This window comes from Papaver somniferum, unplaced genomic scaffold, assembly GCF_003573695.1.
Source record: "Papaver somniferum cultivar HN1 unplaced genomic scaffold, ASM357369v1 unplaced-scaffold_135, whole genome shotgun sequence".
NCBI classification, from domain to species: Eukaryota; Viridiplantae; Streptophyta; class Magnoliopsida; order Ranunculales; family Papaveraceae; genus Papaver; species Papaver somniferum.
The window spans coordinates 8,459,350-8,487,077 of NW_020622713.1; the positions used below are offsets into that span (position 1 = coordinate 8,459,350).

General features: G+C 35.0%; 2 protein-coding genes and 1 long non-coding RNA gene across 4 annotated transcripts; 1 reads left to right on the top strand and 2 right to left on the bottom strand.

Moving 5' to 3' along the window:
• On the top strand, positions 1–25,404 carry LOC113333976 (probable LRR receptor-like serine/threonine-protein kinase At1g53420). Of its 2 annotated transcripts, XM_026580328.1 has the most exons (24): positions 1–144; positions 4,580–4,712; positions 19,084–19,155; positions 19,242–19,310; positions 19,414–19,485; positions 19,741–19,812; positions 19,929–20,000; positions 20,100–20,171; positions 20,257–20,328; positions 20,624–20,698; positions 20,819–20,890; positions 21,598–21,672; positions 21,762–21,827; positions 22,191–22,253; positions 22,362–22,397; positions 22,494–22,540; positions 22,649–23,043; positions 23,120–23,318; positions 23,469–23,609; positions 23,717–23,835; positions 23,953–24,163; positions 24,252–24,489; positions 24,580–24,730; positions 24,828–25,404. In XM_026580328.1, exons 1-24 carry the CDS (start codon positions 9–11, stop codon positions 25,227–25,229), a joined length of 3,060 nt encoding a protein of 1,019 aa, XP_026436113.1. In that variant the 5' UTR covers positions 1–8; the 3' UTR covers positions 25,230–25,404. The 2 variants fall into 2 exon arrangements, with proteins under 2 accessions (XP_026436113.1, XP_026436114.1); XM_026580329.1 differs by lacking the exon at positions 24,828–25,404 and having other exon boundaries at positions 24,252–24,482; positions 24,580–24,699.
• Positions 19,350–20,306, bottom strand: LOC113333978. Its single transcript, XR_003352487.1, has 2 exons — positions 20,161–20,306; positions 19,350–19,617 (listed from the first exon to the last, which is right to left on the bottom strand). It is a non-coding gene; the product is annotated as an uncharacterized LOC113333978 (long non-coding RNA).
• LOC113333977 (uncharacterized endoplasmic reticulum membrane protein YGL010W-like) lies at positions 25,308–27,728 on the bottom strand. The gene is made up of 4 exons (XM_026580330.1): positions 27,274–27,728; positions 25,941–26,003; positions 25,732–25,803; positions 25,308–25,641 (listed from the first exon to the last, which is right to left on the bottom strand). Exons 1-4 carry the CDS (start codon positions 27,622–27,624, stop codon positions 25,525–25,527), a joined length of 603 nt encoding a protein of 200 aa, XP_026436115.1. The 5' UTR covers positions 27,625–27,728; the 3' UTR covers positions 25,308–25,524.

Below are 27,728 nucleotides of genomic sequence, written 5' to 3' on the forward strand. Positions count from 1 at the left end.
GCCATTTCATGATGGAGGTTATTAGAGGATCGTCATCAGTTCATCATCGTCCTGTGCTTAATCTTTATGTTTTTGGGGTGTTGTTGATTATTGGATATGGTTTCTCCGATCTTGCTCTTTCTCAGCAGCTACCAGATGTTGAAGGTACCACTACCACCCATATGACCTTCTTTTTCTCTGCGAATCGATGCTTTTTTTTTGTTTTTTTTGAAGCATACGAGTCGATACTCTCAGTTATTACACGTGCTAAGAGATTTATAGATTTTTTTTTCTTTGGATGGAAAGTTTATATATGAGATGAACGAATTACATAGCTTTGTTCCGGAAAGCAATTGGATGATAATTTCTCCAAGTCCCCCTTTTTCTCATTAAAAAAAAGTGCTCGTTTGGTAGATCATTCATCTTCCTCCTCCTACTTCTGTCGCACGAGAGTTAAAAAATTCTCCTCTATTTCATAAATACTTGTTGGAAAATCGAATTTTCTTATATGAATGAAAAAGTCATTTTGCTAGTACCTTATTGGACTTGGGTGTTGGGTCGTATTAACGGGCTTAACTTTTATTTAGCCTAATTAGTTAGGTTTAAGTTAGTTTCAATCGGGAAACCAACATAAACCTAAAAGGAAATAGGTGAAGGGATGCAACTCCTAGGAATTCAAGTTGAAATTCGAAAAACCCAACCCTTGAGAAATCCTCATGATTTTTCATTGAAGAGGTATCGGAAGCATCATGATTGTTCATTGAAAAAGTACCAATGATTTCTATAAATATCTTGCACACACTTAGAAAAGAACATCAATTAGAAACCTAATTATCATGCTGCTGCATTCTAAAATCATCTTTCAAGTTTTGTGTTAAAGAGAGAGTTCATCACTTTAAGTTTTGGTTCGCCGTACTCGAAGTTTGTACTGCTACTATATCGAGAAAATAGTCGTTGTATCTTGGGAGACAGACATCGATAATATGTAAGCACCGGTGCGGGGTGAATTTATTTTAAGGCTAGAGGGTATAATCCTTTCCTCGACTTTGGTTTCGTTTAGTTGGGTTTGCATTTCTGTTCTTCTCTGTTTTATTGCAATTTATACAAAAAATTGCCAACTATACTTAAGATAAATTTTTAAATGATAAGGACAAACTATCATAGCACAATAGCAATCTAAGATCATCTACAAAAGAAAAAAAACTAGAATTAGGAAGAAGTAGTAGACTTCAATCCATAGTCAAAACAATATTATTTTGTTTTATTTTAGACTTTGGGAGAGCTTAGTGAGGATTTTATATGCATTTTCAAGCGTCTGAAGAATTTGTTTAGTCAGTAATGATGCTGGTAGCGGTCTAGGCAGCTTTATTTTTCATAGGCTAGGTGTTGCTATTCAAAAAGGGGTGGGAGCCCAGCTTGTTGCTCGGTTGCCAACTTAAACTCTGTATGACCTTCCTTTTAGACTTGAAAGGGTAAAGAAAGAAAAAAAGGAAGAAGTGAGTGCGAACCCGATCCCACTCCAAACTATAACAGAGTAAAGACGCAACATCCACAACGCACCAGCAAACCATCAAAAAAAATTTACACTTTTGTACTAAGTGAAGAAACACGGACAAAAGCATAAAGATCCAACTACCATGGGAATCCAAACAAACATGACAAGAAAAACGAGCTAAGTATGACCATTCTTGGTTTGAGTTCCTCTCCCCAAATTTTCTTGTTTGTCATACTTTGAGCTACCAGTATTCCCATCCCAATTGAGCATGCGAAGTTCTCGATCTTTTCTCTTGATATCTCTCTTCTTTTTGAGATCTTGTCTTCATTTGAAAAAAAATTCAAATTCCTCTCAAACTCACAATCATCCAAGTCTTCATTATCTTCTTCAACCTCTTCAACGATGACTTAATTTTTATTAACCACCGTTGAAGGAGCACTAGCTTCCATCTTTTGCTGCTAACTTTCTACTATCGATAGGGAACCTACTTTCTTCCCTAAAGTCACTCAGCATCAAAAATGAGTTCTTTTTCGGAGAAGTTACTGTCTTTCCTATCTCTTTTGGAGACGACAACTGATTAACTCCTCTTTTAGGAGGTGATTTTCCTTTTGGAACCATCCAATCATCTGCATGGAATCTGAGGTATTTAATCTCCCCTTTCCATTCATTATTTTGTAAACTCCGCTCATTTCTAATAGTTGCACCATCCTCCTTGGTTAGAGCTACATGGATGATCTCCTTATTCCGTTGAGGTGCTTTTGTGATCTCTGCAGTACCACCAACTTCCGTAACAATATCTTCCTCTTGGGCCATACTTGGGTTTGATCTCAGATTTCCATTCACCATAGAGTCCCCTGAATTGGACCCTAGGCGAAGTTTTTTACTTTTCTTAGCAGTCCATCTTGTTGACTTTTTCCTAGAACAGAATTTAGCTATATGCCCGAAAACCATACAAGAATCACATTTAGGTGGTCTCCATGGGTATTCAACTGGGAGATTAAAAGCATACTTCCCATCGTCCAATAATGAAATGCTTTATGGGTAGGAAAAATCAGTGTTTATTTCTACACAGATTCTAGCATATGTGAATCTAGATCTCTTAATAGTGCACTCATCAGCTATAAGTGGATTGCCCAAGTAACTAGCTATTAGGCCTAAATCATAATTATCTCGTACATGCAAAGGAATTCCATATATCAGAACCCAAATGGGTATTGTTTTGATATCGGTTATAGTTTTTCCAATCGAATGAGACCAAGGTCTCATTGTAAACAACTTTTTGGAGATACGATTCAATTTCCAGAACTTGTTTACGATCATCATTATCTAAAAATTCAAAGATTAAATATGATTCACCATGGAGTTTAATGGTTACCTCCTTCTTGAGTTTCCATAGTTTTCTTACAGCAAGTTGAACTGCAGGGAAGGATAAACGATCTCCAACAAAAAAAAATACAACCAGATTTTCATTGGTCTTCATACCTAAAAAGGAATTCTCTGTTACAACATCTACAACCTTCTTACTATTAATTTCAGTTGGAGGAGTAAATTTAATCGAAGGTTGTAGGAAATAAATCCCTCCAATTTTGTTTTGCTCCAGTACCCCCAAATTCTTCAATAGCTGATTGAGCATATAACCAAAGTATGAGAAGAAGAAGAAGAAGTATTCTCAAACCTAAAAGATACATGAATCTCTAGGTTGTTAGTATTTTTTTTATTTATCATCCCCTTTCATACCAATTTCAGATGAGCCACCTTTTCCAGGGTTTACCTTTTGAATTCCATTACCACCCCCTGAGACTCCAATTAAAGAAGAATCTGAATTTCGCATCCACCATTGATCACCACTTCACCGACAGAAGCCCTTATCTTTAAATTTTTTGATTTTTCCTTTTAACAGTATCATCAAAACCTGGTTGTGAAGATATTTTTAGGTTTCTCAATACTGTCTCATTAGCACCATATGATTCAAACTCATCCCAAGTTTGTTTCTGCATTAATCACTGATTTTTGAACACTATTTTTATGTAAATCATTAGGAAGAGTATGAGATTTTGTCTCCATAGTGAAAAAGTTCGATGAAAAACTAGATCTGGAAAAATCGCATTTGAATACATTGCCATGTCATAGCTCGATCTCTCTCACCAAGCCCTGGTCTGAGAATACAGTAAAACTTTCTTAATATAATACTCGTTAAAATAATAATTTATCTAAAATAATAAAATTCTTTAGTCCCAATTAGACTTGCACAGGTTAAATTTTTCCTCGCTAAAATAATAATCTCTCTAAAATAATAATTTTTTCGGTCCCAAAGCTATTATTTTAAAGAATTTTTACTGTAAAAAGATGTTGTTTAATCCATAGTCAAATTTCGCGGGAGTTTTCTAGAGTTACTTCATTAATTTTTCTTTCAAAGTCTTTCTTGATATTATTGTCATATATATTATTGAATATCGACCCTGACGACTTTTCAGTATTGAAGAATACCATGATGACTAATTAGTGGTCCTATATTCATGACGATTGTTAGTGGTACTTCTTACTCAATCTCAAAAAGGGTATGGTGATATACCCAATCTCAAACCGAGCATGAAATGACACAACGCAAAATCATACTTAATCTCCAATTTAGAATAGATACATTTCAACTGTGAATGTCACAATCAAAAGTCATCATAGTTTGTTAGATAACCATGAAGACTTTTGATAATGTTTTTCATTTATTGATGAACATCATCAAAATTTTGTAGAGTAATTCTAATCGAACCTAGCCGACTGTAAGCCTGTAACTAAAATCCATTCTTTTAGGTTTTGATCAAATAAAATGATTATCCATATTTCGGGAAAAGATAGATTTAGTAATTTTACGACCTTTAGATTCCCTTTATAAGGTACCATGGACGGGAAGTAATTTCAGCAGCCCTCAAAGATATAAGAGGTATACCCAAATCTGGCTATGCTAATTTAAGTAAAGGTAATTTTTATAAAGATTAAGTTAAACTGAGAATAAAATTTTGCATTTTCATATATGGAGTTTATTTCTTAATAAGTATTCTAAAATAAAGATGTATGGCATCTAATTATTTAATTTATATGTATGTGCAGTCGAGGCTCTAACAGAAATAATGATAACATTAGGAAAACAAGGATGGGACTTTGCAAATCCATGTAATGCTACCGAGGGTATTATCTGTACTTGCACTTTCTCTGGAAACACCGCCTGCCATGTTACTGAAATGTAAGTTTGTATACTAAAAAGAATATCTCGTGCAAACATTATAGGGCAAACACCATCAAAAAATTACATAATCTGCAACTCACAAGGAAGATACAAAGAATTAGTTAGATTGTACCTTGGGAGTATTAACAGGCGAAAAAAAGGTTAGAACGTGACATTGATCGTAAATGAAAAGATACAACATGAGAACAAAGATGAAGCCCATAAAACCAGATTTAGAATTGACTAGTTTTCCATATTCCCATATTTGAGATCAATTGCCAAGTTTAATACGAATACGAGATATACACTTTTAAATCATAAAAAATGTACCCTTCAATGATCCATAAGTAACATCAGGATTTGAGACGATTAATGAATACATAATCGAGCAAAAATATGTCGTAAACTATTAAACGATGAGGATCTAGTCACGTGATAACTAAATCAAGTTTAAATCTTCGGATGTGATACTCACCCATAATGCACATGATCATTTTATAATAAAAAATATAACTCAAAATATACCATGTAGTGTAAAACAATAAGAAGAGTGCAACACGGAGATTGCAGAGATGTGAAAAGAATATGAAAGATGTGAAAGAATAAATCTAGTGTAAGAAGCAATAACAAAATAAGAGAAAAGGTCTTGTTTCTTAGTTTAAAAATAATAATAAAATCAAGAAATGCATAACTAGCCGATCAAAACTAAAAAGAGAAAGGTGTGGGAGCCCAGCTTGTTGCCAGGATCCCTTCCAGTTTTTTGTTTGACCCTCTTTGTATTCAGTAACCATAATTTTATAAAACTAAATTAAATAAAGAGAAAAAAAAACTTAACTTTGGAAAGACTAAATAAAAATAGAGTTTACAGAATTTATAAAAGACAAAAAAAAACGATTATTATTCAATCGTGGTAAGATGTATTGCGTCATTCCCTCCTTCTTAATAAAAACTGGTCCCCAGGTTTTGTCTATAAATAAAACGAGTTCATTTTTTCCGTGGGTCGTATTTTTTATCTTTTCCTTGTTGTAAGTACCCACTGAAAAACGTTCCTTTTGAAGATGAATCATGACTAGCTCTCTTTCTTGAAATGTATTGATCATGTTTATCAGCAGCCACTTTGTACTTAACATTAGATTCCTCAAGTTTGGTATTCACTTAATGATGAAGTATTGAAGTTGATAAGCTTTGGCAACGAAGTTATATGCTTTTTATTTGAACGGTGAATATTTGAAAGTATTACCAGGTCCAGAACATGATTTGGTACTTTTAAAATGTACAATTTCAAAAGGTGTCCTACCAATAGAGCGATGCACAAATGTGTTGAAAGAAAATTCCATATGAGGTAAAAGCATATCACATTGCTTACTATTGCTAGCACAATCAGCTCGAATTAGATTTCCCAATAAATTTTTCACCATCTCAGTCTAACTATCTGTTTGGGGATGAGAAGTAATGTTGAATTATAAAGCAATTCCCAATCACATCTATAAAGACTTTCAAAAATAACTCAAAAGCTTAGTATCACGATCCGAAATAATGGATTTTAGTTCCCCATGAAGCCAAACTACCTCTCTGAAAAACAAGGAAGCTACACTAGAATCAACATAGTTTTTTTACAAGCACTAAAGTGTCATCTTCGACCATCAATCGACTACAACCATCACAGAATCATTATCTTTAGAAGTTCGAGGTAATCCTAGCATAAAATACATACTTGCATCTACCTAAGGAGCTTCAGGAACTGGCAAAGGTGTGTAAATACCCGTATTTTGAAACGTTCCTTTAGATTGTTAACAAACCATACACTTCATCACATATTTATGGATATCACGCTTAAGTGAATGCCTATAGTAACATTCTTCCACAAGAGAAATAGTTTTATCATAACCAGAATGTTCACCTAAAACACTACCATGCAGTTCACAAATAAGATGAAGGAGTAAGGAACCTTTAAGTATGCAAAGACGATTGACTTTGAATAGAAAACCATGTGAAATCATTAACACCATGAACCAAGGGACCACATCTTTCCCATATCAGTTCAAATTCATCATCAATGAAACATATATTTTTGATATAGTCAAAAAGCAAACTAGCATTTCGAAGAATCGTAAGAACATAGGTACGTCTACTTAAAGAATTTGCTACTTGGTTTAGCTTCCCACTCTTATGATTTGCAGAGAAAGTGTATTTGTTGATGGTTGATAACCAACGATCATGTTTTCAATTAACCTTGGTTGGTGTCTGTGAGAACTCAAATCATGATTTTCACCATTAGTAATAAATTCATAATATATTAACTAAGTATACCATTGCTTGAAGGTTTGAACAAGAGAAAAAAACTCTAACCCATAAGTGAACCATTTCTTTAGTGTATCTGAATTTTGTCAAGGTCGTAAGCGAACCAGGTGGCCATTTTGGGATAAAACCGTGTCAATGCCATTAGCAAAAGCATCACAATCCACCTCAAAAAGTTTAGAAATGTCTGGCATAACGAAAACTGGGATTTATATAGTTTAGGCTTAAGAGTATCAAAACTCTTATCATCTTCCTCCGTCCAGACAAACTTTTTGATTTTTCAAGCAATCAGTACGAGGTGATGGAATAATATTGAAGTTATTAACGAAATTTCTTTTAAACCAAGCTAATCCATAAAACTCTACACATCACAAATGTAAGGAGGAATGAAACATTCGTCTATAACTTTGACCTTGGAAGGATCCACATGTATTCCCTTGTTACTAACCACATATCCTAAGAACGTAACTTTGTAAACATAAAAGTACACTTGTTAAAATTCACATACAACTTATTATCATACAACATCTAAACACCTTAGAAAGGTAGTCGATGTGTTCCCTTTCACTACAACTAAATATCAAAATATAAATAAATAATAACAAATTGACTAAGGAAGGGTTGTAGCACCTGATTCATAAGTTGCATGAAATTTCAGGGAGCATTAGATAAACCAAATCGCATAACAAGTCATTAATACAACAATCCTTCACGTGTTTTGAAACTTTTCTTCCATTCGTCTCTTTCTCGAATGAGGATTTGGTGATAATAACTAAGAAGATCAATCTTAGTAGAGATTGTAGATCTAGAAGGTAAGTCTATCATGTCATCAATATGAGGAATAGGCTAGGAAATTAATAAGGAATTGTAATTTTGTTTAATCTCGACAATCAATACACATTCTCCATGCACTATCTTTCTTTTTCAAATAAAAAATACAGGTATAGCACAAGGGTCGTTGCTAGGTCGAATCAATCCCTTGGTCAGCAAATCAGTAACTTGATCTTGTAAAATACCATGTTTTGTGGGACTTAACTGATAATATGCTTTATTGGAGAGGCTCCATGTATGAGATCAATACTATGTCGAAGGTTTCCTAGAGGCGTAAAGTAATTGAAAATTCTTCCAGAAATAAAGATTTCTATTGAGAGAGTAAAGGTTGTACATTCTCTGGAATTTTTACTATGGATTTATTATCCTCGCGAGAACTTAAAATATGATAGTTATATAACCACCAAGCAATAGTGTCCAGCAAAGAACTAGTTCTCCCATCACAATGTTCCTTATCAGTAATAGAAGATTTGGAAGGACATAATATTTTCTTGTGTCCATCTTGGTAAAAGTTGTATGTATTCTCAAAACAATTGTGTACAACTTGAACATTACATTGATGAGTGATGTCTTACATGGAAGAACTATTAACCCAACCAACTATGTAAGGTTAAGTATTTGGTGTAACCGGTAACTCCAACTTCTCGACGACATGAACAACAATATAATTATCCACCACTATTCATAATCATGTCACAAACTTTTCCCCTCAATTACACATTTAAATGGAAGTATATTATGCCTCTGCGAATAACAAGCTTGAGTAAGTAAGATCAAACGAATTATTCAAACAAAATGTTGGAATATATGCTTCTCGAATTTTCCGCTGCTCGTCAGTATCCAACTGCTCATTAATCCAACTGATCATTAATCCCATCATGGGCATCTTGTAAGTCCTTCTGAAATTGATTTTCTCTAATAAAACCATTGAAAAACAACAATCACTAGATGTATTTCCATGTTGGTAACATATGGGTTTTGTGACAGACCGAAAATTTTTGCCTCCTTCGTCAAGCCACGCATGCCGAAATTACCGATGTGCCACTCGTAACAGAGTGACCGGTTCGCAAAGCTTTACCTCTAACAATGCAAATACATGTTGATTTTCCTTTATAAACATGTTTTCTTAAAAGTAGGTTTTCGTACTGGCTCCTCACTATTTCAACGTACCATTTTTCTGCAAAGGGTGCAAGGCCATAAAGGTTATTGCATACGTATTTTGCATGCATCACCGACTTCTGATTCCTGTCCAGACATAATGCATGCCTTGGAATTTCATATAAGACATTGCAAGCCTGGGCATTGAGCTGAATTATGCACTGATTTTGCTCGTGCCAAAGGTGTATCATCCAGGTTTATTCCATTAATACCTTGCATGATACTTGTGATACAAGTGGGCTTATATAAGATTCCCTAACTTTCTACTGGTATGCTTCTTTTCCTGGCCATTCCCAATTCACAATTGGTGCATGACTACCTTGAATGGTTTGCATATGAAGTATGAGCATCCAAGGGACGGATTGCAACGACCTCATCAAGTATGACAATAATATCTTTTGCATCGAAATGCCGAGCCAGACATATGAGTTGCCAAACCTCCTAATTAAATGATATGAGTGATAACGTGTCGGACCACTGCAACTCATTACGGCTGCCTATGTACCCTTTTTCCGTTCCTTGAAGGGATCAAGCACAAATCATAATTCATCAGCGTGGGACTAGAAAATAAAACCAATTCGTGTTGCAAGGTGAACGCCATGCAAAGCCTAGTCCATCATAGACCTTTCCATCGGAATGCATTAAAGTAATACATTTTTAATTCGCAACACAACATTAGTGATGATTACGCATCATATGCTCCATCATCAAGGCTACATAGCAATAGTGATGCTTAAGGGTCATATATGCTTTACCGGCTAAGCTATATAGCTTAATGGTGCATCTTACCTTAATGCATATTGAACAAACTTCCCTTCTCTCTGTATATGTTTTATTGACATTTCTACATATTAAAATGAGGGAGATATTTTCCGTAGGCCAAGTCCACCGGGTTTCGCAACAACGAATTTCGAGTAATACACCATAGTAGTGCGTATCCAATTCTGGCCAAATCCCCAACTTGAGAAATGTAATGTAGTGGTGCAATATCGCTTTTGGCCAGCCTCTCACTGGCGTGATGCACCATTATGGTGCAATTTTGGTTTTGTGACAACATGTTCTAAATGCGCTACACAAGCTTGAGATGAAGCTTCATCTCATTCAAATGGCGCATTTTTAGTATGCGTCGGGAGAGAGGTGCAGGTACTATAATTACAGGTTTTGAAGTTTGGTTTGGGGTGGGAACGGTTGTTGGTTTTTATTATGAAAACGTGTACTAGAGTTGCTAGTCTGGCTACTATGAAAAGGATGAGTATGTGGTTATCGTATATTTGGATCATCCATAGGGATGAGAAGTATACGAGAGACGATATGTGGTACAACTGATGGAGAATATGTAAAATTGGTGTATTGTTGTTGCTGACGAAAATGGGGATAATAACTATTGTCTAGAAAAAAATTAGAAGATGGATTTTAGGGTTCGCAGTTACCTTGATAGTGAGAGATTCAACGAGACCGTGAAATTATATCATACCAAAAAACACGACATTCAAATTTAATATCTTGTTGAATTGCTTCTACCGTAGTAAAAGCTGAATGAGTCATTTGATGCTGCATTAACCTAATTAAACCTTCAACAACACGATCAAGTAACTATTCTTCTGATTTATGTAGTTGATTACACGCTACTAGATTGTAGAATTAGGCCACAAATTCTTCCACTGACTTAGCTCCTTGTTGACAATTTTGAAGTTTCACAAAAATCTATTATATTTAATCTCTAGGAAAAAACTTATCTCTTATTACCATTCGGTCCCATGTACGAACAACAGGCTTCCCATATGTATCACAATCCTCACAAAGTTTTTCTCACCAAGCTGCAGCACCCCTTTAAGTTTATAAGTAATCAACTTAACCTTGGAATGGTTTGGTTACCATGAACTTGAAAAATATTCTACCTCATAGAATCAATCCATTAATTCTTCAATTTTGAAACTCTCATATTCCTTCAACTTGTATTCCGGTAATGTGCCATAAGGACTTTGTCCTTATTTTAGATGTTTATCCTCAGCTCATCTTGTTTCTTATTCATCTTCAAGGGAATCATGCTCATAACTGTCAAGTTGAAAGACAAAATGTTTTTTGTCGCTATAATCAAAAAAAAAAAATCATGTAGTTTCTTGTTTTTCAATTCTTATAACATTTCATCATAAATATCAGTATTATAAACAAAAAAAGACTTACTCTTTTCCTTGAGATTGTTTTTAATTCGTATGTATTGAATCCTCTTCATCATCATAGTATTTCTCAACTTCAATATTTAGATGTTTCTTTAGAAGCTTGGTAAGATTATCTAGTTTCTTATCAAACTATTCCGTTAAATCTTTTCCATGCTTAATTAGCAAGATCTTTCATAGTGGCTATTTTCATATTGTCCTGAATGAAAATAACTTTCTAGGGAAGAAAGATAAAATCAGCGTTGCGGAAGCCAATACCAAAGATCGAATTCTAGATGAGAATTTTAAATTTTGAGTCTCTAGATAGCAACTAATGTAGAAGAACAAGAAGAATAAATACATAGATACGAAAAGAATATGAAAATACGAAAATATGAATGAACTAAGAAGCAATTGGAGAACATGATGATACGAAAAGAATATGAAAATACGAAAGTATGAATGAACTAAGAAGCAATTGGAGAACACGATAGTAAGGTTTTTATTCTTTAGTTTAAAAACAAGAACAATATAAATAGCCGACTAAAACTAAGAAGAAAAATAACTTAACTTTAGAAAGACTAACTAAAAATAAAGTTTGATTAAAGAATTAGGAAAAACTAAAAAAGAAAAGAGGTTGATTACTCTTTAATCTCTTCAACGTCATTAAGCAGTACTACATCACCATCCTAGTAGTATGTACACGATCATCATATACGCCGAAACATTTGATAATTCATGGGATATGTTCGTCTTATAAAGCTTTACATATGCAAAAAAGTAAGATGATCACATTACGAAATATATAACTGCACCGTATACACTGTTTAAACTAAGATGGGTAATGATAAAGTTTGGTATTTCAAACTTTATAACACAAACATGATCAAAAAAAAACTCTATCTACGCTGTCCGTTGGCTTTTGTTCACAAAAAAGAAGATCCAAACTATGTGGGGATCCTCCATCAAAAATATATACTTAATGAAATCCAATTTAAGACGATAACCAATTAATTCAAATTAAAAACTTTTAGTTTATCATGCTTCAAAATATAAATAAACAAGGGGTTAGTCTTCAAGTGAGTTGGGGGGAGTTTAATGTATTTTGAATTTTGGGAATTTTGAGGAAGTGTAAGAGAGTGTAGGGATTTTGAGAGATTTTCCACAAATCTCTACTCATTTGAGAGATTTGTACTGAGGCAAAAATGCGCTATAAACTCCCCAGAACTCCCTGGAACTCCCTAGCATTCTAGTTTTTACCATTAATAGGGAGTTCAGGAGTTTCTTTCAAACTCCCCCATAACTAACGGGGTTTTATAGGGATTTTGGGAGACTCTTCGAAACTCTCCCACGACTAACGGGAATTTTGAGAGACTCCTTCGAATTTTTCCACGACTAACGGATAAAAACTGAAATACACTTAACTGAAATACACTTAACGGATAAAAACTGAAATACACTAACCCCGTGAAAAATTCAAATCAAATTTAAATCACCCTGATCAACTTTTACTCATTATCTTACAGTTCACGAGTACGCACACTTACTCAATATATATAAAGCTTAATTCGAACTTTTGGTCTTTGGGTCCGACTACGAAAACGATTCCCCTACAGACAGTAAATCCCGCTTCAAAATCCCGCGTGAAATAAAAAAGGGACCCGCATCTGATCTTTACCGATCTAAATGCTGAGAGCTTGGATCTCGTCCGTCCATTTACCTATCAGGACAATTTTCGGTAGAAAGTGTCGGTGAGTGTAGCAGCTCCGGTCCGATTAATGATCAAAATGACGGGTGCCATATTTGGATCCCAGTCAAAAGTTTGACTGACCAAGATTATAACCGGATCTTATGGAGATGCCCAAGGTCTTTCCAAGGGAAAAAACCGTGGTCTAAAGCCACTCTTGCCGCAAGCCTTCCCTAGTATGCGGGAATCCCAACGGGAAGACTTCGGATATGGCTAATCATTAACTGTCCTAAAAAAGGTGGAAACAGATAATGATTATCCGTTGTGTTCTTAAAACCCTTGTAACTTAATGGGGCCACGAGAGATTTTAGCATAAAAATCTAACAATTTTATAGGGAAATAATAGAAGAGATAAAGAAAAAATGGAAACGGCATGACATTTCATTAGTTGATCAAACCTATTACATAATATAGTTGTCGTTTATATACAATCAAATGCAAAACCCTAACTATCTTGTTGGGCCGCACACCTATGGGTCGTAGGCCCTACAACACTCCCCCTTGTGCGGTCCAATAGAACTTCATATGCAGTGCTTCACATTTAGTTCTTCAAATATCGTCCCCTCTTAGATGACTTGTGCGGAAATCAATTGCCGCATTAAAACTTTGAAAAGGAAAAAACTCAGTGGGATAAAACCTTGGTACAACTCTTCACACTTTACATGTAGTTCATCACATGCAATACAATCTTCAAAGATCGACGAGTCTAAGTTAATTGCCTCGTTAAAACTTTGTCAAGGAAAAACCCAGTGGGACAAAACCTTAACTAAAGAAAAATAGTACAACATTAAGTGAACTTAGAACATAGTTGGATGCGTATACGTTGCCTCATTAATTAAAACCTTGACAAGGAAAACCCAGTGGGATAAAACCTTGACGAAGGGAAAAGAGTACAACGTGACAGATGCAAGTAAGGGTGATCCGTTGCAGATGATCACTTTGCTCCGTTGAAGTTGACTAGTTGCTTCACAACTCCTGAGGAAGAAAATCCTTGTAGGAAAGACAATAGTCTTAGCTGGGGAATTACATTCTCGGTGTTTGTTGTTGTCTCATTAAAAAAACTTTGTCGAGTAACAAAACCCTGTGGAAAAAAGCAACCTCGGTGAAGGAAAATAGTTCAACACACCATTAGATGCTCCCCCTAATGTTAAACATTTTTCATTAGTCTAATGCAGTCAAAAGGAGTTTATCAAACTTTACTTTGGTGACTTGAATGTTTATATGACCTTGTTGTTGATTCTGGAAGTTACGTTGCTTAACATACTATCGCGTTTCATTACTTTGATTCAGATATTTTCAGTAATATCAACGCGATATTTATGTCTTCAAAATTCAACATACTTGATGTTTTTAGTGTTTTCAAAAACCTTGTCGAGTAACAAAACCCTTTGGGGAAAACTATTCTCGATCGAAGGGAAAAAGAGTACAACATATCTTTAATTTCAAAGTAAAATATGTCGACATCATATCCTTGGATCCTCCCCCTGATGTCGGCATCTACCCCTGATTACTTTCAGAGTTGTTCCAGATTGTTCATTTAGTCATGTACTTTTCAAAACTGAGTATCGGTAATGACCTAGAAAATAGTCTACCGTATCTCCCCCTGATTACTTTCGTTAATCAAAAACCTTTGGATTGCAGTTCCTTTAACATTCCTTTTATGTCTTTGCAGTGATAAAAAAAACTCATGTCAATGGTTAATTTTAAGTACATGATTACATTCATTGTACCTTTCCAATGACGTTGCATTGTCGCTGAGTTATATCTAGCTAACAAGTTTCCTGACGATGTAAAATTCTATCGAGTACATTATTGTACTAAGTACAAAAATGCGTCCATTATACTTAGATATGGGAATTTCATCTCCCAGCACATCTTCGTCATATTCCTTTGTACGAAATGGTTACTTACTTACATTTGAACCTCGACTAATCATGGGAGTGCTATCAGGATGCATGTCTTTGTTAAATTTCCTGATAAATTTAGATATATGCAAATTGGTGGAATAATATACCACAAGCTCAGTATTCGGTCTAGATTTCCCCAGATTTTTCATCTCAAATTTGGATTTCAAATAGCTTCTAAGGTCTCTTATTACATCAAGAGTACCCATCATGTCTGTACCATCGATATAGATAGCTACAATTCCAAATCAGGAACTTTCTTGTGAATACACAAGTAAAAATACCTTGCTTGTATATCCCCTCCAAATCAAATAGTCACTTAGACGAGTATACCACATCCGCCTGATTGATTCAATCTATAAGTGAGCGTTCTATCTAACTGTAAACGCACTCTGTGGTTTAGAGTCACTTTATTTGGTCAACAAAAAGCTTATCAAGTACTTTTGTAAATATCTGTTATCTCTTGATTCTTTCAGAGATTAGTAATAACCGCATATATATGCTGCATTTCAAGTCCTTTTGAAATTACCAAGCTAACTAAGTAGTAGAACGCTATAACGTTCACTACAAGAGAACAATTCCAGGGCTTTGTGAGAAACCTCGCGCCACAAGGTTAGTCTTTATACTTTAAGACTCTTTTCTTCTCATTATGCTTTGTGACAAATTAATCATGTATGTCCAATAGGTTTTACACTTGGCTGGTTAGCACTACCACACCAAATACCTATATATTTATCAAAGAACCAAGTTCTACCTGGATTGTATAGGCCAAATATGCTCTTCATTGACATTAAGAAACAAGGAGCTTGGTTCGATCTCATCTTGCTATATTTCCTTAAGCAAGTATATATAAAATTAATCACCAATATGCTCGCATGATCTTTCCATTGACTCGTGCGCATTCTCATAATCCACTTGGGATGTCATTGTTATCTGGAATCATTAAACTTCGGAGCGTCCTCCAGTTTGATTCATGGACATATTCAGAGACAATATTATGAAATGATTTCTGATGATATAAATAAGTTGTGCCTTACTCACCTACTTCCTTTCTAGGTGAGCATCGATCGAACCAAGTGGTCTCTTCAACTTCCTTTACGGAGTCACAGCCTCAACCACACTTCCACTAAGTGTAGTTGCAACACATAAGTCTGTGGTGTATATCCCGTATTGAGGATTTGTAACTTTGCAGGTAGGTTTGCAGCTGGTATATGTGATCTCATCACTTTTGCAACATCAGTGTACATTCTGAAAATCGAATATTCATTATCACTTCACATTTACATTTGTGGAGTACAAGAATCAATATGATACACAGTGGGAACACACCACGACAATTCCCGTCGTTCCTTTAGAAAATACTTTTTCTTATATCCCCCTAACGACGGGAAGACTGTCTCATTAAAGTGATAACCCGCAAATCTAGCGGTAAGGGATCTCCTGCCAAATATTTTAAAATGCGGATAATTGTTGGAAATTCTTGTCCAACATAATCACTTAATCATTTTGATGACCCATCATAGTACGATGTGGATTCGTAAGGGCACATATATAGTGCAACCAAAAATGTGTAAGAAAAAAAAATGTCAGGCTTATATCCAGTTACCAACTGGTACGCAAAGAATGATTGACCAATTGTGGGTCTAAAACGAATAAGTGAAGTTGTGTGTAATATTGCATATTTACCATGTAGTTAAAGGTAGGTTTGTATGCATAACCATGCCTTAGGCACCATATGTAACCTTTGATGATAGCCTTTGCGAGACCATAGGGTATAGGATGCTCTACATTGATCCTATTGAACATGCAATAACCATCAATTCCTTTTGATGTATATTCTCTAGCATTTACAAGGGGTGGTGAGTCCTTACATGTATAATGTGTGCTAGTAGTTTTCCGAACGCAACATTACTTGGGAACTATAACTAGTCCAAAATGTCAAAAAATCCACGAGAGCCATAAGTCACTTTAATGGTCCGCATTCTGCATGGATATTTTTCTAAATATCAGCTCGTTTTCTTTGTAATATGGATTGTTTACCATTTGCATCTTAGGATGGTCTCAATCCTGTTTTACTGAAGACTTTGTAAAAATGAGTGATTTGCTTTCTTACATAAAAACATAATGGGAAGGGGGTTTGTGCATCTAGTACTTTAGAGAACACTTATTGAGAGATATATCTTCACTTCGCATTCTCTCAATATTTTTCCCATTGTCTCGTCCACTCAAAAACAATGATATACGTATGATTCCTTTCAAAACGAAAAATCATGTCACAACCAAAGTGTCATTATGGTTATGTCAAAGCCTATATGATTCAATTCCCAACATTTCATCATTGGAGTCAATATGGATTCAATAATCCAAATACTATAGCGATTTACATTTCACTAGATTGACTCATTAGTTTCTCTAAAATATATTTCCTTCCAAATATATTAGAGACTATAAAAGATGCAATTACATTCTCACCACTGTGAGGTTCCACATGATATCCATTTACATGTGTTTCTTTGGAATTTAACAAGGTGATTAGTTCTCGGTACATATAGAGATTTCGTGACTTTTAATCTTTGTTCCATCTTGGAAACATAATTTTAGCACTGCTTCGCTCGATGATCCAATCATCGTAGTCACATTGTAAGGAACTAGTTGAACAACTAGTGTATATTCCTTAAATTAGTGGGAGAAAGACCACTATCAGTTAGACATTAAGTCTTGGGAGATTTAATGAGTGATGTGGCCTTATTACGTAACAAAAGTAGGATTCAACTCAAGTACTTTAGAGTGAATATATGTTACCTTTCAGGGGCGTGATGTATTTTTCATCCAGATATGTCTCAAGTGCTTTAGAGAATTTATGTCTCGTGGGAATGATGTACTTTTCATTCCATAAGCACAGACATTGGATTTAGTCTAATCAATTGGCCGGGCAAAGTTCTTTTTGTCATTAAAATTTATATCTAAAGTATGATATTCCTATCGAAATTGGTTGTTATTATGGTACCCCCATTACATTGCTTGTACCAATACCGGTAAGAGGATTCATTCCCAACTCTTTGGTGAGAGCTAGAATTACATCTTAGCTTCATCCCATGTTCAGTTGCTACCTGTACTTTGGTGTCATTACTACCGGAGGAAAAAAAATTACATCTTTGTCTCATGATATATATATATATGTCCCTTTTCACATGATTTTTATTATATGAGTCGATAGGTCTAACTCTCATTACTTCGGGGTTCTTTGCATTTTCAATTTTGCTACATTTAGCTTAATTTGAGAAATTTCTTTATCTCAACAAGGCAAGAGAATCTCACGATACATGTCAACCACTTACATTAGGTTGGATATATTACTAAAGATCGTACCATCTCTTGTTTGCATACTTTAACATATATTGGTGCATTAGTATTACAGATGAAATAATAATAAAAAAAAATCTGAGTCATATCACTTTTTGTGAGTTGTTTCACAAAAATAGGGATGCATGTGTTTAGAAACACAATGGCATATATAGTTCCACCTTTTAGACGGTGCATTGTCAAAATTGGTTTTATATAAGATACATTCATTTTCCACTCCAACTAAACAAAAACGACACACAAGTACTTCTAAGCCAAAAACAAATAAAACAATGATATTCGAATAGAGTTGGTTCAACCAATTGGACGAAAGATATCATTTCCACTGGAGCCAGTATCATACTAAAAGAGAAAAAAAAATAGATTTTAGCAACCAATTTTCTTTATCACTGATACTATTATGACTCATTATCATCTTACCAAAGTTATCAATATTTTATAAATAAAGAATCCAGCATTGATCGGGCATTTTACAAACAACAACGTGGAAACATTCTCAACCGCACAAAGCATACATTGTACAGCAAAAACAACAAATTCCAGTAAAGAAAATGCAAAGAAAGAAAAAGAAACAAAAAAGACCCTAGAAACAATCATTGCGTTACAAACATAAACAGATTTATACGTTACGGACACAATACTAGTAAATGTAAATAAAATTCCTACTACGTTACAAATTCCAAACATGAACCCACACCACTTCATCAATTTTTACCTGGTACTAAAGACAAATTAGTATTCTATTTTTATTTTTCAAAAAATCATATCTGTAGAAGCAATTGGTGAAAGATTTAAGAATCCAAAATTCTGTTTTGGCAATCAAATGATGGGAGAGGGGTCAATTGAACTGGGATTTAGTCATTAAGATTGTCTCGTTTGTGGATTGTGTGGAATTAATTGAGGAAAATTGATGATGGCGGTGGCTTTTGTAGCGTGTTGAATAGACAGAGCTTATCCGGCATATTACCTCCCGAGCTTGTCCAGCTTCCTTACCTCAAAGTAATGTAAGACTGATCAATTTGTTCTTATCAACCGTCTTATGATTTTTCTTTAATTATCGTTTCTAATTTATTTATTTTTACTTCATCAGTAACCTTAATCGCAACTACCTCAGCGGTTCAATCCCAAAAGCATGGGGTTCTATGAAATTGGTGAGCATGTAAGAGTATATATATTCGTTCAAAATTTTCAATTCAGATGCTGTTATTTACTTACTTTTTCAATATAGAAACTAATAGAGAGTGAAACAAATCAAAATGCAGCTATCTTGGGGGAAATCGATTATCTGGCCCAATCCCGAAAGAGATAGGAAATATCACTACTTTAAAAGAATTGTAAGTCTCTTGTTGATCGCTTCATTTTTATTTGTATTACTGTGTTTTTACTTTATTGGATCATAGGAGGTGTAGCAATCCAAGTCGATAACATTTGCATTAACCAGCCTGTCAATGGCGATAACCCACTCCCTATATACAAAATCACACAAAAAAGAAACAATACCCATAAGTTGAGCTCGACAATCTACTAACGAAGTCTTCAATATTAATGTATCGTTTCCTAATTAAAATTTAAGTACCTTTACTTTTTAGAGATTTGGGTTTCAATCAATTCTATGGGGAGCTTCCTCAAAACCTTGGAGACATCGTGGGCATTACCCGGATGTAAGTTTTTTTAGTGCTTATTGATTTTTCTTTTTCACTTCTTGCAATTTTACAACTCTTAAAGGAATTTGTGGTTATTATAAATGAAACTGGTTAATTGCTCTTTGTAATTGTAGGCTACTTTCCTCCAATAATTTTACTGGGGAACTGCCACACACGTTTTCTAAGTTAACCAGCCTGGAAGACTTGTAAGATCCTTAAGTATATATATGAGGTATCTTAGTTTAATCGATTGAACAACATTTGCATAGTATAGATATAATAGGTTTTGATTTGTGATATTGCAGGCGAATAAGTGACAATCAGTTTACTGGAAAGATACCTAGCTTTATAAAAAATTGGACCAACCTTATAAAACTGTGAGATTTTCCACCATTCCAGTCTATGATTCACCACTTCTCTTCGTTCTTGCTTTATCTCTTCCAATTTCTTCAATATTTGCAGAGAGATTCATGCAAGCGGTTTGGAAGGGCCAATCCCGCCTGAGATCTCCGCCCTGGAGAATTTAATAAACTTGTTAGTTATTTAATCAAAATTTTCTTTTATTTTTCCGAAATTTTGTCCTGCTTTTTCTTGGTACCTAGTAGTTCATGCACCAAATGCTGCTTTATCACCATGGGAACTGGTAAACGCTACCTATATATCGTGCACGTTCTTTCATGACATCCCATCTGCTTTGAACTCAATAACATCATTATAACTATCTTTGTAAGCGACATATTGTTCCGGAATGGAATAAATTATTTCAGTCTAGACGAGCACCATAGTTATCAAGGTTGTTTTAAATATCGTACCCAACATCTTAATGCAGGAGGATTAGTGACTTAAACGGTAAAGATGGTGGTTCTTTCCCACCACTTAATAACCTGAAAAGCCTGAAGACGCTGTGAGTTGAATGTTCCATTTATAGATATTTCTTTAGTTTTTGTTACTTGCGTGCAATATATATGTATGATATTTCTTATAATCAAAGTTTTCTTATATCTGGTTGTGTACTTTTGTTTAGTACTCTAAGGAGTTGCAATATTAATGGAACATTACCTACCTATCTTGCAAGTATAGAGAGCCTCAAGTCCTTGTGAGTTCACTTACCTTTTCTTTACTTTTCCTATATATATTAGCAAAAGAAAAGTAAACTATTGCTAGAACTACTAATAATCCATTCTAAATTTTGGATGGTAATATCAGATTATCACATGCTCTATGTTCAAGTGTAGTTTAGCCAAGTTTCAGACAATATTTTGGTTTTATGTCTTTTCCGGTTCTGTCAATCTGTAGAAGTTGTTTCTTATGAGTTTTTTTTTAAACTGCAGTCATGGGTATCGATACCCAAAAGAATGAAATCTTCGGCTTAATAATAAAAAGAAATCAATCAATTTCTATCTCGGTTTTCACTAAGTAGATCATTCAAAGAGCTTTCCAAATCTATTAAAAAAAATGACATTTCTTAAAATATGCAAAGATGTGCTTCATGTAAATGTTTGCCCTTGAGTACATATATATAATGGTAGTTGTCTGTTACATATTGATGTTAAAGGTTATACTAGTAATATCAGCCTTAACCAAAGATCCCACCAAAATTAAAACTTTTCTTTTTACATTTCCCCCAAAGAGTTCACCATTCCCCTTTTGTGCGATATTTGTGGAGGATACGGTTTTTGGCTTGTTTTTTTCACGATTTAGTTGGAACCATTGTTCTTTCTATTAATTAGATATATACATTACTCTTTCATTACTGGTTTCTTTTACCACTGTTGATCATTGTATTGCTGCCTCTCTTTGCAGAGACCTCAGCTTTAACAAACTCTCAGGCGAAATTCCAAATACCCCCTTTATCAATCCGTCGAATGTTAAATTCATGTAAGGCATTTTAAAAAATCTGTAAATTCTTCTCACAAAAATAAATTATTGGATTTAAATATGCATGTAATGAATTGACTTTCAATTAGGTACTTAACTGGAAACTTGCTGACTGGGCCTTTACCGAGTTGGATGCTTGGAAAAGTAAAAAATATGTAAGTTGTATTTCCTTTACTTGATGCTTAATCATTAGAGTTCATCTTGATGCCCATTATACATTTTGGTGTATGTCTACACATATATATTGTGCCGATGGCAATCATTTCCCATGGTTGCAACTAGAAATTCCTCTACCATTACTTCCCTAAAAGCTTTAATCTTCTTCAGCGGTTAAAGGCCAATAAAAACTTGTTCATGATGTGTTGACTTAGGTTTGCACTAGTGCAACTTTGTTTAACAATTAAGACTGAATCAAGAAACTATGAATTATCTTGAACAAAGTTTCATGTACCAAGGATTATTTATTAAATACGGACATTTATAAACCTCGTTACTTATATTTCACTTTTCGCATATAGTGACCTTTCATACAACAATCTCACACTAGAGGACTCGTGGGATTGTCAACTAAACAATACTATGTAAGAAAAATTCCTACGACCCAACTTGTACTTTTTGGCACTTTTCTTTCTTATTTTTAATTGAATATACATACCGTGTGAGAAATTTCATTTATTTTGATTGAACAGAAATCTATTTGGAAGCTCTTCAAGAAAGAACAACTTGTAAGTTTTCATTAATTCTTTTCGAAAAATTTGCAGTTTCAGTTGAATTCGTAGTTTCTTGACATGCTCTTTCAAAAATTGTATGCATGGATGAAGGAATGGCATACCAAAATGCTTGAAGAGCCGTGTTTGTAATCAACCGGGTAATTAAGTATAAGAACATAAGATGTTACTTTCTCCTCAATGTTTTACAAAACTCTTCTTATCTGGAGTTATTTAATTAACATCCAATATTTGTATGCACTTTACAGATCGTCATTTTTTCAATATCAATTGTGGTGGAGAAGAGTTTTCTACGAATGGAAATGACGATGGCAAATACGATGGTGATACAACTTTAGGTGGCCCTTCAGACTTTTACCACAAAGGCACTAATAATTGGGCAATGAGTACCACTGGCGATTTCGTGGACAACGATGACGATAGTGACAGTAACATAGCTTTAATTGCAAAAACATCACTCTACTCACTGGTGAATTCGGAATTAGACATGACAGTGCGCAAATCTCCTCTAACTCTAACTTATTATGGGTTTTGTTTGATTAATGGGAATTATACTGTGAAGCTCCGCTTCGCTGAGATAGAATTCCCAAATGATAAATCACAAGATAGTCTTGCGAGACGTGTATTCGATGTCTACATTCAGGTAACAGCATCCTAAAAGTTTTTTCTTCCTTGGTATAATATAAGAAATGATTTCCTTAGCTTTTTAGCCATTGCAGGGAAAGCGTCTGTTGAAGGATTTCGATATTGTGGAAGCAGCGGGTGTAGCTGGTAACGCAGTTATTAGAACATTCAATGAATCTGTCACTAGTAACACCCTGGAAATTCGATTTTACTGGGCTGGAAAAGGCACACAAAGGATCCCTAAGGCTGGAATCTATGGTCCTCTTATTTCAGCTATTTCTGTACTAAATACCGGTACCATGCTTTTGTTTTTATTTTGCACCTTCTTTCTTACCCGCGCCATACAATCAAGCTCAGATTTGCACAGTTGCTTCATCTTTTAGTATGTGCGAACTAGCAAACCAAATGATTTGCATTTGTATCTAATGATGTATGTTATTTTAGATTTTGTACCTCCTGGTTCCGGGAAAAAACTATTTGTGGGTGTGTTGGCGGGAATTGTCGTCTCTGTATCATGCCTTGTCTTTATTCTGGGTGCTCTCTGGTGGAAGTGTTACTCGGGGAGAAAAAATGCGACCAATCGAGGTAATTCTATGTCAAAACACCCATGTCTTCATTCGGTATCATTTCTTTTTAATTCCGCAGACCCTTAACAATGAACTTTCTTTCTTGTACCAATATGCATTTGATAGAACTAAGAGGTGTGGACCTAAACACGAAATCCTTCACGTTGAGGCAAATAAAAGCTGCAACAAACAACTTTGCTGCAGAAAACAAGATTGGTGAAGGTGGTTTTGGACCTGTTTATAAGGTCTTTACATCAAGGACATTTGTCTTGCTCCATCATCAAGTTACTTGTGTTGTGTTTACAAGGACGGCTTATAAAAGGGTGACATAACCTGAATCGTACTTTCATTGACAAATGCAGGGCTATCTTTTGGATGGCACTATAATTGCTGTTAAACAACTGTCTTCCAAATCAAAGCAAGGAAATCGTGAATTTGTGAACGAGATAGGAATGATTTCTGGCCTACAGCACCCTAATCTTGCAAAGCTTTATGGATGTTGTGTTGAAGGAAATCAGTTGCTTCTTATTTATGAATACTTGGAGAATAATTGCCTTGCCCGTGCATTGTTTGGTGAGTTTGACACATTCTGTTTCCTAATATCTTCTATGCTGCATTAATATAACATCAACGATTAAGGTGTTGCTGTTGCACATTATAGGTGAAGAAGGGGTCCAATTGAAGCTTGATTGGCCAACAAGGCAGAAGATTTGTGTAGGTATAGCCAGAGGCCTAACTTATCTGCACGAAGAATCAAGGCTGAAGATTGTTCATAGAGACATCAAAGGTACAAATGTGCTTCTTGATAAGGATCTTAACCCCAAGATTTCTGACTTTGGTTTGGCAAAACTTGATGAGGAAGATGACACCCATATCAGCACTAGAATTGCAGGTACTCGGTAAGTTTGCATATTTTCTTCATCTGATGTTAGATTGCTAAAAGAAACTGGATGTCCAGCATTTTTATACCCATAATCTGTACTTTTCAGTGGTTACATGGCACCAGAGTACGCATTGAGAGGCTATTTGACAGATAAAGCAGATGTTTACAGTTTTGGAGTTGTCGCGTTAGAAATTGTAAGTGGGAAGAGCAATACGAGTTTTTGGACGAAGGAAGAGCGTACTCATCTTCTTGATTGGGTAATAAAACCTCTGAAGTATTTATATTTGCTTAATTTGATTTGGATTCTCAAAGGGCTAAACCTGCAGTTCTCTTTTGGTATACTCTTCCACTCAGGCTTTAGTTCTTCAAGAGAAGGGAAATTTGTTGGAGTTGGTTGATCCAAAGTTGGAGTCGAAATTCGAGGAGGAAGAGGTTCTGCGGATGATCAATATAGCTCTCATGTGCACCAGCATATCTCCAACATTAAGGCCTAAAATGTCTTCAGTAGTCACCATGCTTGAAGGTCGAACTTCTGTAGGAGAATTCGCTTCGAATCCAATAGGCGAATCTAGCAATGATTTAAAATCCGAAGCTGTTGGTGATTATGATGAACAGAGCTGGGACCAAAGCATGGCACATAATAGCCAAACACAGAGTATTTCAAAGGATGCCTCGTGCTCTGAATCTCCAACATCTGCTGCTGACCATTATCCACTCATTCACAATTCAGAGACACAGTATTGGAATACGATTTAAGGGGAATGCGTTCTTCGGAACCTGATAGAATCATAATCAGAAACAAGGGGGAATTTCTTTTTTTACTCTTGTCAAATCTGTATGCAAAACTAAGTAGATGAAAAACATGGGTAAGAATTATCTTTGTATACAAATGCTAAATGTTCTGAGTTAGCCTATACTGGAACCATTTCAATGAACCTTTAAATATTACAAATGTAGCTCTGGCACTTGCATTACATTTACATATTCAAGCGCACAATCACACCACCAAGTACAAATTACAGTTCAACCTAGGACGATAACTGTTTATAATTTAAGCAACTTTTTTCAACTTCTTGGCTTCCAACTGTTGTTTTTCAGCATCTACTTTTACCTGCACACTCGTATAGAAGCCAGGATATGGTTCGTAACCACAGCACATGTGAAGAGCCTGAAAAACCAAGCATTTCGAAATCAATCTCATCATAATGTTGAATTCAAGACGGTTTGTCAGTTTTAGGAGGCTTATAAAAATAGTTACCTCAAGCAGAACAAAGAATGGAGCCATTAAAAAGGCTTGTGAAAGGTTGTCCAACAAAGCAGGAGCTCGTTTCTGCAGATGTATTAACAGTTAATTTTATTTATGAAACCAAAGAAAGAAAGTACGAAAATGAACAAATACTGAGTGCTCACAATCTGATGGGAGATCATGAAATATGTGAAAAAGATATTATATAGTTTATTACTTACCTCAAAAACTCCATGGCCTATGAACTGTGCTGCCCAACAGAAAATTTGAGATGCCAACACTACCTGAGTATATCCAATTGAACATTGCAATCACTATCAGGCGGAATTACTGTGAGGCCGCGGCTAAAGAAATTATGATAATGCAAGTTTCCAATTTACTAGTTCAAAAATAAAAGTGAATTTGTTGACAAGTATTAGATACGAGTTGAAATAGACTATTGCTTAGACCCAAGTAAAGAAGCCTAATCACTAAATTGTGGAACAGGCATGTCTTAAGAGTTCAATTAAGGTTGTCTGACTATTGAGCAAGAACTTCTTTTCCTGAAGTCTTCTCCGTGGTTTCTTACCTTTTCCCCTTCTACATGAAATCTTTCACTACACTAATCAGGGAAGTTCAGATACAGATACAACACTTCCAAATGTTTTGCTTTTGTGCTGTGACGTTATGCACGTCAGTAATGTCTCTCCAGGAAGTATTGTGATCTAATTATCTTGTTCATCCAAAGAAATCTCCCACCATTGTCAATAGCATCAAGAACAAGTCTAGTTGATAGTCTATATTGCTAGTATTGTGATCTAATTAACAGTCTTTCTTATTTGGAGCTGATATATCAGTACATTGAGGAAATTCATTCTAGACAAGATACCAAGCATCCAAGTCAAAAGAAGGATAACTCTAATTAATACTCTATTAGTTGAACTACCCGACGTAATTCACATATCAGATGGACCAAATAGACCTAATTCATCGTAAGTTGATTCATTAAACCTAACCTAGACGAAAAGGGACCAAGAATATAATCACTAGAAACGCTAAACCAACCAATAAATGTTGCATAAACAAGCTCCAGTGCAAAGCTAATCCATCTTAGTTTCGTAGCTATTGTAATACTGGTAATTATGTGTCTTAACCGAACTCCCTTTCCTAACTTCTTCAAGTAGATCCCAAAGCTGAGGTGCGCGGAAGTCACTTAACACAGGTTCAGGTGGGAGATCTATTCCACCCCGATAACTAGAGGGGCTCCTAGTTGATGCATAAACAGGAAACGGGACAAAAAAGCACTGAAATGAAGCTATTCAGTTCAGAGACACTTCAATCCTGTGAAACTAGCACAAAAACGATTTGTGGGAGTTCTTCAACCATGTGTTAAAACGAATATGGATGTTGCAATTCCATCAATTCCAAACAGAATTTTACTAATACCTAACCACAATAGTTTAGCCAATTTTCATCATATGGGTTTCAATAGCAACAGAACAGAACCCAAAATAAAATCCATAAGCACAAAATAAAAAAGAATTAAAGGAAGGAACAGTAATCATCACCATTTACCTTCCAAGCTAGAGAATATCCAAGCTTGACAGCAACAGCACTCCCACCAATCCAGCAACCAACAATAATAAGAGCAGCTAGAGAACCAGCTTTGATATCAAAAGAGATGTAAAATAAGCAATAAATCAAAGTTAAACAAAACCCAAGATTGAAAATCAAGTGAAAATCATTCCCAAGTAAAGAAAAGTGTATCTGAGGAAGAAAATTGAAAATTGATGGTGTGAAATAGAGAAGAACGGAAAGAGAGAAAGCAATTGGCCAAACAAAAACCATATGAATCAAAACATTTATTGGGTTACTATGATATGCTCCATAGAAAGCAAAATGCTTTTCAAGATCAAATAATCCCATCAAAAAGGCTTCTTTTTTTTTTGAAATTTCGTTTTTTTTTCTCTCTATCTGGATGAAATCAGTTTGTGTAGTTGTAGAGCTTGGATGGCTTTTTCTTCGGTGTG

Excerpts from the sequence above, each read along its gene's own strand:
- LOC113333976 (XM_026580328.1), top strand. The coding sequence starts at position 9 with ATGATGGAGGTTATTAGAGGATCGTCATCAGTTCATCATCGTCCTGTG. Across the intron at positions 4,713-19,083 it reads GCCTGCCATGTTACTGAAAT|CGTGTTGAATAGACAGAGCT; the intron begins GTAAGTTTGTAT and ends TGGCTTTTGTAG. Across the intron at positions 20,329-20,623 it reads CTGGAGAATTTAATAAACTT|GAGGATTAGTGACTTAAACG; the intron begins GTTAGTTATTTA and ends ATCTTAATGCAG.
- LOC113333977 (XM_026580330.1), bottom strand. The coding sequence starts at position 27,624 with ATGGGATTATTTGATCTTGAAAAGCATTTTGCTTTCTATGGAGCATAT. Across the intron at positions 26,004-27,273 it reads GATATTCTCTAGCTTGGAAG|GTAGTGTTGGCATCTCAAAT; the intron begins GTAAATGGTGAT and ends GGATATACTCAG. Across the intron at positions 25,642-25,731 it reads CATTCTTTGTTCTGCTTGAG|GCTCTTCACATGTGCTGTGG; the intron begins GTAACTATTTTT and ends TTGGTTTTTCAG.